Source organism: Corticium candelabrum, chromosome 3 (assembly GCF_963422355.1).
Source record: "Corticium candelabrum chromosome 3, ooCorCand1.1, whole genome shotgun sequence".
Lineage (NCBI taxonomy): Eukaryota > Metazoa > Porifera > Homoscleromorpha > Homosclerophorida > Plakinidae > Corticium > Corticium candelabrum.
Genome location: NC_085087.1, coordinates 6,312,065 through 6,327,713, shown reverse-complemented (window position 1 = coordinate 6,327,713; position 15,649 = coordinate 6,312,065). Strand labels below are relative to the sequence as shown.

General features: G+C 40.9%; 2 protein-coding genes across 2 annotated transcripts; both read left to right on the top strand.

Annotated features, from left to right (window-relative positions):
• The first annotated feature begins 2,846 nt into the window (after window positions 1–2,846).
• LOC134177693 (uncharacterized) lies at window positions 2,847–8,487 on the top strand. Its single transcript, XM_062644472.1, has 16 exons — window positions 2,847–3,254; window positions 3,316–3,455; window positions 3,513–3,651; window positions 3,800–3,907; window positions 3,964–3,994; window positions 4,037–4,178; window positions 4,233–4,374; window positions 4,439–5,113; window positions 5,170–5,199; window positions 5,255–5,311; window positions 6,365–6,413; window positions 6,489–6,706; window positions 6,761–6,880; window positions 6,944–7,143; window positions 7,213–7,560; window positions 8,266–8,487. Exons 1-16 carry the CDS (start codon window positions 2,939–2,941, stop codon window positions 8,485–8,487), a joined length of 2,937 nt encoding a protein of 978 aa, XP_062500456.1. The 5' UTR covers window positions 2,847–2,938.
• A 2,710-nt stretch (window positions 8,488–11,197) lies between these two features.
• On the top strand, window positions 11,198–13,766 carry LOC134177453 (lecithin retinol acyltransferase-like). Its single transcript, XM_062644233.1, has 2 exons — window positions 11,198–11,295; window positions 13,173–13,766. The coding sequence occupies exons 1-2, from the start codon at window positions 11,219–11,221 to the stop codon at window positions 13,621–13,623; spliced, it is 528 nt and encodes a 175-aa protein (XP_062500217.1). The 5' UTR covers window positions 11,198–11,218; the 3' UTR covers window positions 13,624–13,766.
• The last annotated feature ends 1,883 nt before the right edge of the window (window positions 13,767–15,649 follow it).

Sequence of the window (15,649 nt, the reverse complement as noted above, 5' to 3'; positions counted from 1 at the left end):
CACAGACACTCCTATTTAAGTTTGGCCATGTTATTTTAGGAAAACATATATAGAAGTGTGCGCGCATGTGTATGTTTATGTGAACTATGGTTTAAGTTAATGCTAGAACAACTTTTAGTAGACTACATCTAGGGTATGATGTATAGTAAGTCACACCACCGGTATCAATTTCAGTGAAAAGGCACTTGTACAGACTATTTTGACACGTGACCGGAGCACGTGACCTTACGCTTCGCGCCAAATAGGATAGCCTCTGGAAATCGACAGTTTGCTTTCTTCAACTTACATGGGTAAGTTCAATATGTCTTAGATCATCTAGAGCTCTACAACTAGATACGCGTGACATACGTGACGTCATTTAGCTAATCTCGTCTAGCCAGCCTCTCCCACATGTATTTGAGTAGCATTAGTATTTTTGTACTTCTTACTGATAGACAATTGGTTGAACATTGAATTGTATCAACTCTAAAATAAAACAGAAAAATATTAGTGTTTGCATGCATGCGTGCATGCATGCGTGCATGCTTGCGTGAAGTTGATGTTGTGATGCCCATGTTGTGAAATAGATACCTAATTAAGTAAGATACTGCTATAATTACAAATTGCAGTTCTCGTGTTATAGTTATAGTATTAGGAACTAAATCAAGACAACGTGTGAAATAGTCAGTAGTCTTAGAGTTATTTTACATGTACTGAATAGTTTATGTTTGATGGCGTACATCAATTTTATATATATATATATATATATATATATATATATATATATATATTCATTTGAAAGCAACGTGTCATCATGACCTGCAGAGTAATGATAATCAGTTTGTCAGAGCAACATGTATGAATTTCAGCTTCATTTGGTCAGCTAACCACACATCCGTCAATATTGAGAACCAGCTTTGAAGACTGGGTAACGGTTACTGTTGCAAAGCAGTTGGAAAAAGGTGATCTATCAGCCCTTACATGTCCCCTTTGTCCACCAACTGTTTTCAAGCCAACCAGAAAATCTAAGTTTTACAAGCACCTCAAAGCTCATGAAAAACATTCTGTACAAGTAAGAGGTAAAAATGCCTTTCTGTGATATATGCTGTTAACTAATTTTAAATTTACTTAATATTGCCATGCTTCATTTCATCTGCAGATGGAACAGTCTTACCTTGCCATCAACATTGTGCCACAACAAAAGAAACATCTGCTGTTCATCGTAGCCACTTTCACTGCCCCATGTGTGATATAGTCTGCGGGCGAAAAGACCACTTTGTAACTCATATCCATCGTTGTCATCAAGCAGGTAAACAATTTGGAACTACTTAGACGGTCAGATTCAAACAGTTAGAAAAAGGGATTGAACAGATGTCACACCCAATGGCCCTATAACCTTCCTGATGGGTATGGACATAAGATTGCCATCAAACATTGAATAGCTACATTTTCTTAAATATTGTACATCTAGAAATTTCCTATTCAAACTTCTGTAATTTTCACTTCTTCAAGGCTTTGTTAGATTTTTATTTTCTCCTAAGCAAAAGATGTGACAGGAAACCAATTTGCTCTTATACACCTAGAAACGAGAACCAAAAAGTGAAATATAGTCCTCAAGGTAAACTAACATTTCATGACAACAACAATGGGACTCCATGCTTGCCATGTGTTATAATGCACATGTACAAGTGGCTTGCTAAAGCAAATCCTCAGCTGGATTGAATGGGAAGTACAAAGCACTCAAACTGCAAGCTCGATCTTCTCAGACCTATTATTTGCTCCTTGGATTTAGAAGAAATGGCATTTCCAAGTGCAAAAAATGTCTTTTATAAAGTGCTACTCCCCTAAATCAATTATCCAAACTCAAATCTAGACATAATCATCTACTATTTTAGCAAAGTATCATAGTATTTATCTGTCACAATTTTTTTACAGAAAAAGTTCCAAGTGTCACAGCTGCCATGGCTACTACTGCCTCATCTGAATACCTCTCAAAAATTGATATCTCTAATCTAACGTTTTCGTCTGCTATGTCTCCACTTGTTGCGTCTGTCAATACTCCTGAGCAGGCCGATAGCAAAGTATTGGAATCATCCATAGAGATGTCTTCTTCATATCCAATGTCTCTGCCATCTATGTCAGTACAAGAACCTGCTGCAAATTACTCGAATGACACAGGCAGTAATGAACAGCCTCAATTGTTAAATCAAACATGTCAGCAGTTGCTGTACACCAGCAACAGTAAAGTCAAAGTAAGTACTACTCCTGAGTCAAGAGTCAAGTGTGATGTGTGCTTTCTTGAACTACTGTCAAAGAACTTAGCACGCCACAAAAGGACTGTTCACTCTAAAGCCAGCAAGCACATCAATCAAGACAGGCATCATCGTGCAGTTTGCGTTGATGCCAATAGAGGCTTGTACCTTGTCAGTCAAACCTTCAGAGGTGTTGCCCATCCAGTACATGTGCAGAAAATTACACTGCCCGGAAACTCAGCATCTATTTGTGAGCTTAGTAAGTGTCTTGATGTCAAGAAAACAGCAGCTCAAAGCTTCAGGCCTTCATTTGAATGTGATCATGTTCAATCAGTTTGCTATGCTGAGAGCTATCTCCCCAATGTTAAACTAAGAGATGATAGTCTTGATTGTCTTGTGAAACGGCATCTGTTTTCAGAAAGCAGACGTACTGCCTGCATAGCACATCGAAGCAAAGCTGTCAGTGCCAACTGTCCAGTTGCAGTTAGCTCAGTGAACAGCCAACTAACTCCAGCTGGTATAGCAGGTATGTCTTTTTTTCAGTGTTTGCCAATGGAGTACACTACTGGGGTAGGCTGAGTCGAACTGTTGTCTGTTTGGACACTAAAACTATGAAGTGGACATGTCGCTGTTCTGCTTCCCAACAAAAAGGCTGCATCCACAGAGCAGTAGCCAAATGGTTATGCCATCAAGAACACTCTTACCTGATGTGGTCAGAAAAGACCAGTGATTCTGAGTATCTCCCAGAACAGGAATCAAAAGATGAGACAAGTGAAGAACATTCTAGGAGCCTTTATTGCTATCCTCCTCAAGGACACTTGTTGAGAAAAATGCTGGACTACCTAAAGCAATACAAAAGCATTCCACTTGCTATTGACAATAGACTGGCTTTAGACACACCCAAGCTTACACAATACATGCCCTCTGAGACTACATGCAAGTTCTGTTCTGGGGTTCAACTGGAAGGCCCTCTCACAATCACAACAAAGGGTAAAGTGATAGGACTTGATCAAATTGTTGAAAGTAAGAGAAACTAGTCATCACTGTACGTAACTTAAACATAATGATCATATCTCAACCTCAGATGTGAAGATATACTGCAAGAAGTGTCCCAAGTGTAATCTCTTCTACAGGTACCAAGAATACTATGACGGTGTACACAATTTCAACGATTCCACCATGCTTACACTGCATTTATGCTTATTCCTTCGTCACAGCTTGCAAGTAAATATTAGTATAATCACAATACTACTTTGTAAGTTATCAGTTGATTTTCTGTAGGCACATACTGCCATTGGAAGAGTTGTAACAGTGATAGAATCAATGACGGGAAAATCACTATCGCACAACACTGTCTTAAATGCCTACTGTCATTTTGAAGCTTTATCGGAACACAAATATGAATTTTACTGCATTCATTGTGGATTCTACCCCCCTATCCTGACTTTTGATGTGAACAGAAAGGCAGCATTCTCTTGCAGGCAAGTTGTTTAATCTTTTGTATAGCAAGTAGAACAGACTAACAGATTAACAGACTAACAGATTAACAGATTGATTGATGCTTGTAGTGTCTGATTTGAAAGTTCCTGAATCCAGTTTAGAGAACGATATTGTTGACTGTGCAAGTTTCTGGAATAACGTTGAGTATGAGATGCTGGGAAAGGGTTTCTGTGAAGGTAATCTAATGGGAGCAATGGTTGCAGGATGTGTTTAGTGTTTACTTTACATGCAGGCAACAACAATCCATATGCTGTTAATCCAGAGTATGCATTTTGGGCTCCATGGATTGGACCACATACTTGAAGTGGTAGCACTGTCATTAACACAGAGTACAGGAAATGTCCATCTGCCAAGAAATGTCCATCTGCCAAGACCACTCATCATGATAATGATGATTTGGCAATGGTCTCAGAAGACAGACTTATTGATCTTCTCAGCAATAGCACTGTAAGATAAAGTAACATTTCTAGAAAAAATAATGATAGTTTGATCACCTTATAGAGGGAAACAGTGAAGAAAATATGTAGACAGGCAGGTGTAGAAGATAGTGGAACAAAGATAGATTGTGTGCTCCGATTAAGAAACAAAATGAACACCAGAAAAGTCTATGACAAGGTTTTTTCAAAGATCTGGGGAGCTTCAGGTTGGTATTTATTATACTCTTGTCTAAACTGCATGGTTTATAGTTCTTTCAACTTTACTTTCAGGTGGGTGGCTGTCAGCAACTTGTCCCCATCAAGTCGTTTATGCTTTAAAATTTCTACTAAGAGCTGAAAGTCCTAGAGATTATATTGACATTCTGCTGTCTCTGAAATACCCTCCAACCATCACCCTGATTGATATGGCCCACATGGTTGCTGCTCATGCAAATTCTCGTTGCCCAGGAATGTTTCAACCACATGAAGGCAGAGTGGCTGCAGCAACAGTCACTAACGATCAAGCTGCTTATGATCATTCTTTGTCAGTACCCATGCCATGGCTGCATGAGAACCGCAGCCTAAACAAAGAACAAATCCAAGCTACTCAAGAACATGACTATAGCACGACTGTTCATCCAATCACTGGGGTATCTGCTCGATACTGTTTGTTTGACAAACTACATGAGGGTAACACCAAGCAAGAGATTGAAGTGTTGCGTAGAACAGAGCATGTACCTGAGTTAAATGGCATTATCAATACTGAATCTGAAGAGCAACTGCATAATGCAATGGGGAGAGACAGATATTTCATGAACAGCATGAACGCAGTGAGGCACATATTTTTATTTAGATCTAATGTTGATCAAAGGAATACTCGTCTCAATACGGCTGCTACTGAACACTTGCGTCAAGCATTACACTGCTCAACAGCTGTTGACAATTTTGGACGAGCTGTAGCTGCAGGTACTGGTACTGCAACAGTTTATTGGGTCATCACTAAATGCACCTCTTTTGTATAGGCTCTTCCACCACAATTGGTACTCATTTAGGTATCACAGTCACAATTTGTATATTGTAAACTTACTCTTTGATTAAAACCACTAGTTTATGTTATGTGTACTACACACATGAACGGTACCGTGCAGGTATCTCACGAGCCAAGTATGCAAGTAGTCGGTCTATTAGAAAAGAATGTCAATGCAGCCAATGCATGTGTGATAAGGTAAACTTTCGATTTCGTATAAATAACGTCTACATTTTAATTCTCTCCTATAATACGCTGCTGACGCACTAGAACTGTAGATCGAGAACTAAAACGAGTTCACTTCTATTGTTTGCCTTTGTCATATAGAGTACGTATGCAGCAAACTTGTCTAGTGCAATATCAGAAGTTGACTGGTCACAAGACATGCATATGTACTAGTCTTTCTCAATATTTTTGACCATATCGATGAGTTCAAGTCACGTTATTACCCGAGACGCGCATGGGTTAGGGGTACAGTACCGCTACGGTCGGCCGAATGCGCTCATTGTTATCGCTAGCGTGCAACTCAATGCCTTGATGTATTTGCATGCACATGCACTTTCAAGAGGGAACGAATGTAGGCAATCCCACGCTTTTGATGTTAATTAATTAACTAGCAGTGCACTCTAGTCTAGTCACGCGTGTCGTTTCTTGCGTGTGAAGTAGCTGTACCGTGTTGCCTAAGCTAACTAGCAGCCGAGGGTTTAGCACTTTAGTGTTTTTTACCCAATCAGTCTCTACTGTAGTTGCAAGCAGGTTATGGGCAGATCATGATGGGTCACGCCCTAAAATTTTGGAAGAGTCGGCAGTCCCTCTGGGCCCATCCGTAACTACGCAGCTGCCGGCGGTCGCTCAGATGGTCCGGAAAAAACGACCATAATTGGTGTTGTATTTGTTATTCTAGACTGCGGTCTCTACGTAAAAGCGACAAACGTTTGTGGTATGACAGTGTCGTTAATTACCGTGCCTTTGTTAATTAGTATCGACTAGGAAGGAGAGTTACGTCATAGCCACGTCGTCTTTCGTCGCTTCTAAACTATAACATAAAGACGAAAACTAAGCCATCAGCAGTCAGTTTCTACCGTTCAAGTTTGCTGAGACGTACTCTAGCTATCATCGGTTTCTCTCCCACGACGTACTGTACGGTACCATGCAGGGATTCAGACTCGTTGTGTTCTTGTTGTTGACAGTGACCGTTGTAGCAACATCAGACGCGGAAGAGACGGTAATTACACATACGTTAGTTATTGCAATGCTTTACCTTCTCATCTCAGCGTGATGATTTGAAGTCAACAATTTCTTCGTTTCTCTTAGGAAAGCAAAGGCTGCAAAAACAGTTGCTGTTCAGGTAGAGAGACATATTGTACACATATTTGTAACAAATTACATTGATAAACGCAATAAACGTGTACTGTATACAATAACCGTAGCAGGTGTTCCCGGAGCTGCTGGCACTCCTGGTGCTCCCGGTGCTCCTGGTTATCGTGGCGATCGTGGAAGTCCTGGTCCAGGAGGACAAAGAGGAGAAAAAGGTATTTGCGTAATTTATTAATTTATTTATTAAATTGCAATGGTACCGACTTCAGGGGCAACCGGAAAAGTTGGCCCAAAAGGCGTCCCAGGCGAGACCGGAGTTAAGGGTCCGACTGGACCGAGGGGGCCACAAGGCGTTTTCCGTTTAAACGTGTGCTCTAATGACAGAAAGGGTAAGCACATCAGAATGCATTACGAATAAACAATTAATTATATTCAGTATATGTGTTGATCAGGTATGATGAGATATAATCAGCAAGTAAAGGAGGTAGAGTATTGTGACGGTAACAGCTGGGTAACTCAGTTGTTACTGACACCCGGCAGCTCGTCTTTGTTGCCTGCAACATCGTGTAGGGAAATAGCACTCTATTACAAGTCTTCTGCCAAAAATGGAAATCATTGGATTAAACCATCTTACAATGATCTACCTTATCAGGTTAGAAATATCTAACTATTTTAATAAAAATTTATTTTCATCATTTACAATGAGATTTGTCTACAACAGGCATTCTGTGATGCTAATGAAGGTTGGACTCTAATCATGAAAATAGATGGAAATCAACAAACCTTTACTTATAGAAGCAAACTGTGGTCAAACAAAGAAACATTCCAACCAACTAATTTGGATTTGGATGACAAAGAGGCAAAACTTGCTTCGTATTGGACACTACCATTTACTGAACTTCGTTTGGGAATGAAAGTAAATGGAACAATCAGATGGATCACCCTCAGCTACAGCGCATCATCTCTCTACAGCCTCATTGCAGATGAAAAGTACAGAAGCACGAGTATTGGTGAGAATAAGTGGAGACCTTTACTGCCAGCGTCATCTCTGCAACAATACTGCAATAGGGTGAGCATTTCTATTAATTAGGGTCAGCTATAGCATGTACATCACATCAGAAACATCAAACATATTCAAATCCACACAACACAATATTTTGTACGTTCCAATAGCAGCAATTTAATTTAACGATTTGCTCCATTGACTGCATGATCTGGACTGCATGTTCGCTGTAGTAGTTAATGATCCTATAGTATTATATAACCGTAACACTAACCCTATAACCTTAACTAGAAACAAACAAAAAATAGTATGCTGAGACTGTAAATAGTATACTATGCCTGAAACCGGCCATGTACCAACCGCGATTCAACCTTGCACATTATAATGCTTGTATATATTCACAAAGACGTACAAGACTGACAAAATTGACTAAGTAACAGCGCAGCACTGTTTCATCAAAGGAAGAGAGAATGAGTGACTATATCTATACTTTGAAACTATCCGAGTTTTACCTGGAGGTGCTAGCAGTGTTCCTATTAATGTTTTAGTTTTCTGTTTTGCTTTGCTGGATCACGTGTATGATTAATATCTTTCTTTGGAAGATTTGTGCCGCGCCCTTGTATGTCAGTTTGTGCTTCTACAACCGGGGTGTTAGTAAAAAGACATCAACATTAAATATACGTATAACAAAACTAGCATAAGGCGCCACCGTCCGTTTTGGTTATACTATAGTATTGTCAAATGCTTTGAGACTTCTGTTTTTGAATACAGGAAGGATTCAACACAAGAAGCAGTCACTATCATACACCCCACATCTCAAGTCGTGCTAGAGCACGTTTGGGATTCCTTGCTAGCAATGTAAACAATTGTAATTCACCAGATTCTTTTCTTGGTTTTGGAACAGAGTACGTCTACAAAAACATCAGAAACAGTGCTGGAAACTACAATGGACAAGTAAATACGAGAGCAAATGCCTATATTATGGCACGATGAGACGCTGCACTAGCTATGTAACTGCACGCTAGCAATTACATGCTACAATTGTACAATGGGTTTCCATGCAAGATATCTACCAAATTGTACGTTGTAGTAGGTCATGTAGTCTATACACTATATGCTTGATTACATTACAACATAAATCTAACCAACTGATGTTGACTAGCTATAGGCGGTTACAGTGTTTACATATTCATTTGAACAAGATTGACAAACTATGTACATATGTCGGTACAGCTAGGGCCCATGCAGCCTGGCCATCAACTTTGCAAGATCTTAATTGTTACCCCTAGAAGTACTTCACTATTCTAAGAATACATTATTACTGCAATTAACACCATTCAATGGAGACTCTAGACAAACACTAAAGCAGTCATGCAGGTAGGCAAGCACAGCTAATCCTGACTCACAGACAAGCAGAGCATCAATCATACAAACCAACAGACAACTTATAGACAGACAAACAGACGGAAAAAGTAATGAAAACAACAACAAAAAACAGACGACCAGGTAGGCAGATGAAACGACAGATAAACACCAATGAATATGAAATGACAAGGTATACAATCTCTTAGTAAATTTTAGAGATCTGTGCATGTGACACTTTCTTGCAGCAACAAAGAATAGCCAAATTAATTAATTAAGATTATGCACTTTGATCAGCACTTAATTTTTGTCATGAATCCGGCCTTGGCAATACTACACAACTCTACATCACGTGCACACAGGTCCTATCATGCTGTCATTCTGCATGTTTTCAATGTTCAAAACAAACGAGCAACAAGAATACCAATGCCTCTCGACATTACTCACAGAACGCGTTTTCTAACTTACCTTCAGTCTCCTAGCCTCATGCAGTCATTGTACAGCAGCAGGGTTTTTACATATTTTCGGTCGAACAACACACAACGTTAGCGCTATCTAACCTCCCGGATAAGATACCAACTGTATGGAAACTTTGAGTACGTAGAATCATTTATTGAACAGTTTAGTTAGAATAGCTACCGCTGTGAGATTGCCATACCATTATTCACACACGATGGTACCGCTGAAAAACGTTTCTCTAGAGGTCAATACCGTACAGTTTAGGTAACGCTATTGTTTTGTGCGGGACTCCAAGGCTAGTTTAGTGTTGCTGAATGACAATCCTGGTTTTCATGAACCAGTTGACGTCAGCAAAGATGGTGAGTGTATTAGTACTAAATTATTGAGTGATGCTAGGTCGTACGTACGTGCTTCAGCAGAGTGTATCTCATTTTACCATCGATATCAATTAACCATAAAGTTTGATACTGTATTACATTAGCGGAAAGGGATCTGGCTACGCGAGACTAAGGGTTGGTCAAGTCAGTTGACTAGAAATTGAAGCTTTGTAAGTACACAATTTTGACTTCAAATGGTGCTAAATGCATGAATCGCTGTAAACCTTCCACTTAATTAACATTGTCTGTCTAAGACTTGCACTATGAAAGTCGTGCAGCCTTGTATCGATATGTTCCGTGGTACATGTATAACATTTCTAGACCTGCAGTAAAGCTTATATAAGCCATCAACTGCAATATAAAACTGTGGTCTCCGTTCTTAAAAGATTCCTGCATGGAAAAATTAGCACTATTGCATGTTCAACATTGACCATGCAATGACTGTAAAAACTAAATTGTCTGTTTAAATGAATCTAAGTCTACATCCAAAATAACACACACACACACACACACACACACACACACACACACACACACACACACACACACACACACACACACACACACACACACACACACACACACTCACACATTGGTTTAGTGTGCAAGAAAATTGCCATTCTCTTGTGCAAAGAAATTAACCAAATTTTGGTTTGCAAGACCAAAACTGCTATTAAATCTGGAACTACTCCTCACTATATATCGACAGCAGCCTGCCAAGATTCCGTCACATATGTTGCAAAATCGAAAACGTGTTACCAGAGCTCATGCACCAGGGGGAGATAGACATCTTGAGCCTCACACACAAACAAACATGCACACACACACACACACACACACACACACACACACACACACACACACACACACACACACTCACACCACTTGCACACACATGCACACACGGTAGAAAATATAATACACCACAAAAGCCTGTGCAAGGATCTGATTTAAAGTGAGAATGGCATGCGTTGAACTAGTTGCACCTTCTTTTCCTAGCTACAAGGCAGCATGCCTATAGATATGTAGGCAACAAGTATATAGGGCAGCTAGTAAGTTGACCAGAAGCTGATACTTGAATGCTAATCGCTACCTTTATGCTTGCAAAGCTGTGCTTTACTGCCGTGCCGCAGATCGAGCACCATGCAGATATGGAGAAGACGAATCTCCATATATATATATAGCTTGTAGCTCTACGGCGGCTCTCAGTCGCAAACAGTGACTGCTATTGGATACTTGGAGCATTTTCCCCATCACCAAATACCCCAACTTATCCTATCTAGCTGACAGGCAGAGCTACATCCTTTGCCTCAAATAGGTCCGCGACTGCCTATTGTCAGAAAATTTTGGCTTAATTTACGACAAATATATACATATATATCCCATATTTGAGACTCACTTCCTGGAAGAGTGCTGAATGGATGGATTGCATGGGGCTAGCTGACAGGACACACAAATGTAATGTTTCTGCGCATGCGCACAACAAATCTAACTTAAGAGGGACTGCTACTTCTCACCTGATCTTCATGTCCGACAACGTTGTTTCAGAAACTGGTCCTCCCGTTATCGGAGAAGTAAAGCTCAGGAGAGAAAGAGATTGGAGGTATTAATATTATTAATTAAGAGCAATTGCAAGTCAGGCATTCTGCCAACTGTAGGTACTACGGTCTACAGCGAGACAATTAGCTAGAAAAGCCACGTAGTCAAGAGTTGGCAGATAACACGTAGTGATGGCCAAGCCTATAAAATTAGTCAGAATTGGATTAAAACTGGAACGCTACATCGTTTGCAATTTGCAAGCGTGCATAACCGCCCTCATAGTCGAACAACGATTCTAAACAGTATCTAGAGGACATAAAAAGTTTTACAAACAAACACTTTTCTTGATTTCTCCTAGGTAGAATTTCTCCTTCACGATAACGAGGGAAGCTCGGTTTCTTCGTAGTGCACATTAATTAAAAAGGGTTCCGCCCCTTCTTTGACACGAAGCTGGCACTATACAAGACGATTTTGCACTACTGCTGAGAGCTGGACTAACAATGTGTTACCACAAATAATTCTTCCTAGTTAGACCATGTTTTCGCCGACATTGCAGCTAGGACAATCTGAAACTGCATCCTGCTGTAAATACGAGACCGAAAGCGTATACATACGCTTTCGTCTTTTGTTGCATTTGGTACTCTAGCTACGTACTACAATGAAGAGTTCTGACAATAACTGAATACCGCAAAAGATTACACGAGAAAAGGTCTCGTATTACTCTAGCAGTAGCGACGTGTAGTGCTCGAGAATCTTTGTGTGACTACAAAGATTATAGTGTAAGGACTAGGCAAGACTGTATGCTTTTCCGTCGTAAACGGGTTCACTAAAATTTATAAGCAGAGTTTGAAACACAGACAAACCATGGGAATTCTAGATTTATGATAAGGATTAGAGAGGAGGAGTTACCGATGAGTCTGATAGTAAACGGTCTAAAATAGTTTTAGCTCTGTACTACATACTATTTAGTACAATTAATGGATTTAGTTTTTACCGTGCTAAAGCGGCAGCAAGAGAAGTAGACGGCAAAAAGGTCTTTTCTCACCGACTATTCAGATGACTGTATTAAATTAGAACTTGCCATTAGCGGCGCCTTTCAACTAATTGCTCGCGTGGAAACTGCATGGCGTTTGCATATGTTGATCTCTAACCTTGTCATGATTACATTTGACCTTTACGTTCAACCTTACATGTTCAACGTTTCTCGAAACAGATCTAGACTCTAGAACATGCATTGATCCACGCTACCTAACCGCCTACGTCCAGATACAAGATGTAAATAGAACGTATAGCCGGTCTCTAGCGTCTGGCTGATGCAGCTGCTTGCTAATTGCAGCTACAATGGATCGCATATCTTGGCTTTTACAGACTCAAAACATCTAGCAAGTTGCCAATGGCGTCGACAGGCCTCTAAAAATTTATATTGGGAAGGCCATGCAGCTGCTGAGGTCTAATTTAATTAACACTATGTAACACTGTTTAGCACCACTGCTTGACCAAAGACATTGTATGTATCCACAACATTTTCAGCATTCCCGTCCAAATCTTCTGTGTTGGCTTTCCGTTCTTTCTCGTCTTTGCCTAATCGAATACGCTTGTCTAGTGAGGGTTCAAACTTGGCCATCACAAGTTTTATGCGAGTCTAGCAAATTGAATACGTTGTTTGTTTCTTGTGGCGGATTCTCTGACTTCATTGATGGGAGATGTGTCATACTGTTTATCTTACACAGAAACTGTGTCACAAAAACTCCATCAGGTCGTTAATTAAGTAGGCTTAGTAAATATAGTACCATTAATTAATAACGTATTGGGTTAATTAACAACATATTAGAGCTAGAAACCTTGCTTACCTGCATAAATAGGGATTTAATCGGCACAATTCTTAATTGTATTGTATACAGTACTCGTTCGACTCTGAAAATGATGTGCAAATTGTTTCAGTAATCTCCGTGATGGCAACCATTTGGCAGTTAACATCGGAGATACGGGGCTTTGGCATCACGGTATTTACAACTGTTTCATTGACGACAAAGGCTGTACCAAACATTTTGTTTACCATGTGACGGGAGATGGAAAAGACCAAGCTGCGATAGTTTGCGATCAATTCTTCGATTTCTATGCAAACCGAACTGTTCTCTTTGTTCTTGACTATCCGGAGGGAGGACGCACTGCAGAGAAGATTATTGCCAAAGCTAAAAAATTGTATGAGAATAAAGCAAGTTGGGGAAAATACAGCACTTTAAGCAATAACTGCGAACACTTTGCTACGTACTGTAAGGCTGGAAAGAAAAAGTCAGCGCAAGCGGAAGTATGGGTTACCATGGCTTTGAAAGCTGTAGTTAATGAGTGTCGTGGAACAAAATCCTCAGGTTGTTTATCTAGTTGCTGTTAGTCTTGTTGACTAACAAGTTAACTAGTACAAACTTATATTTCTAGTATGAATTGTCTTCGTCTTGATATGTGTTACATTGTAAAGGGCTGCATGCATTTGCTGGTTTTGCAAAAGTCCGTCTGTATTAATTCATAAAAAGACAATGCCTGCAGAGCACCGTGTACGTTTGCGATCGCTGAGCAAGTTTATAGTCACTACAGTTGTACATGCACGTGCTGCAAATCATACAATAAAGACATAATTAAAAAGTTTTCAGTATCTTCTAGACCTGGTTGTAACGTAGTGGATAAAGCCCGGTTCACAGTACGACGCTGGCACGAGCGTCGTGCGAGCGTCCTGGACACTGACGATAAGCGAGCGTCAGCGTCACACTGTGAACATGTCAGCGTCCGCGACGCTCGTACGACGCTCGCACCAATCGAAAGTCAGTCAATGGACGTATCCGAGATATTCTATTCGTTCACATGGTATCGATCATTGATTCGATGAAAGTTTTCATTGAGTGTGTGCGTGGTTTTCCCTGCGTTTGGCAAGTTCAGTCAAAGGAGTACAAGGACATAAGGATGAAAGGAAACGCTTGATCGAAACTACGGCTCAGCAGCGCAACGAAAGCAAAACGTCGTCGTCCATGTCTGTCGTCAGTACATTGTACACACGTGGTTACTTTGCAGCGCTAGACCCCTGTCGCAGTGTGTTCTTTGTGCGATGGACGCTCGTCAGACACAAACAATACTGTGAATGGTCCAGCGCCAGCGCCTTCACTGACTCTCGTGAGCGTCCTTTCAGCGTCCAGAACGCTCGCAGTACGCTGTGCCAGCGTCGTACTGTGAACCGGGCTCTAGACGGGATTACAATTATGCACATGCGTATTGGTGTGTTCTAGTTTTGAGTGGGATCTATAGTAGAAATACAGTTGTTTGGTATTCCACGAGTTTTCAAATGCGATCGGCTTGCGACGCAACACTGGCGACGAGGATTTCCTGATCTACGCAGGTCCAACAACAGAGACAAGACAGCTATAGAGTCGACTCAGGTGAGACGCTGCATTTTTTGACAGACAGACTTATAACCGGAGATCAGCCCACTCCACCACTAGCAGTAGTACACATCGGCGGTACCGAAGTGAGTACGAATGGCAGAGCAAGGAGGGGATGAAAGGGGTCAAGAACCGGAAACGGTCAAGCCCGTCAGGAAAGTGGCGCAGTACGTCCAAGGCAGTGACTAGAAATATTATAAGGAACAATTAGAAACAGTTGAATTCTTTTTCTTGGGGACTGGTATTCGCAATGCAGAACGAAAGAAGGCTATCCTTATGGCAAACGTTCCAGCTGCATGAGTCCTTTCAAGTAATCAAGGCCCTAATCGCCCTAGAGAAACTCACTGATCCAAGTGTGACATACGAGAACATAGTTTAAATGATGAAAGCTCATGTCAAACTGGAGAGATCGGCACTTGTCAGCAGGTATGAATTTGACAATAGAGTGCGCCAGCCCCAGGAATCAGTAACCGACTATGTCAAGGCCTTGAAGCATCTAGCTTCCTACTGCAAATTTAAAGACGAAATGCGGAACGAACGGCTGTGTGACCCCTTCATAGCTGGTATTCGGAATGATAGAATGCTCCGACTAATGCTGGCAGAAAAGCTAACTGACATCATTTTTGACTCTGCTGTTAAGAAGTGCATTACCATCGAACAAATCTCTAAAGATGTTGAGACTCTACAAGGGGGCGTAGTGAGAAACCACCCGGATGCTGAGCATACAGCCGTTCGTTATGTTAGTTCCCGACCGACGCACAGATGCTACCGATGCGCAGGGAATCATCCAGCAAACAAATTCCCTTTCAAGGGAGCCACCTGTTACGCTTGCCAGAAAATTGGCCACATCCAACAAGCACGCCGCGAAGTAATCAGGGCGTACAAGAAACAAACGACGCCGAATGATAGCAAAAGACTATTGAGAAAGGATAGATCCAAGAGCCAACGGAATTCGCACACAGTAAACGTTGTGAAGACTAGACAGCAGAA

What these genes read in the sequence shown, in the direction of transcription:
- LOC134177453 (XM_062644233.1), top strand. Translation starts at nt 11,219, where the DNA reads ATGTCCGACAACGTTGTTTCAGAAACTGGTCCTCCCGTTATCGGAGAA. An exon ending in AGGAGAGAAAGAGATTGGAG is followed by an intron (nt 11,296 to 13,172) that starts GTATTAATATTA and finishes AAATTGTTTCAG; the next exon opens with TAATCTCCGTGATGGCAACC.
- LOC134177693 (XM_062644472.1), top strand. Translation starts at nt 2,939, where the DNA reads ATGTGGTCAGAAAAGACCAGTGATTCTGAGTATCTCCCAGAACAGGAA. An exon ending in TCCTTCGTCACAGCTTGCAA is followed by an intron (nt 3,456 to 3,512) that starts GTAAATATTAGT and finishes GATTTTCTGTAG; the next exon opens with GCACATACTGCCATTGGAAG. An exon ending in ACAATGATCTACCTTATCAG is followed by an intron (nt 7,144 to 7,212) that starts GTTAGAAATATC and finishes TGTCTACAACAG; the next exon opens with GCATTCTGTGATGCTAATGA.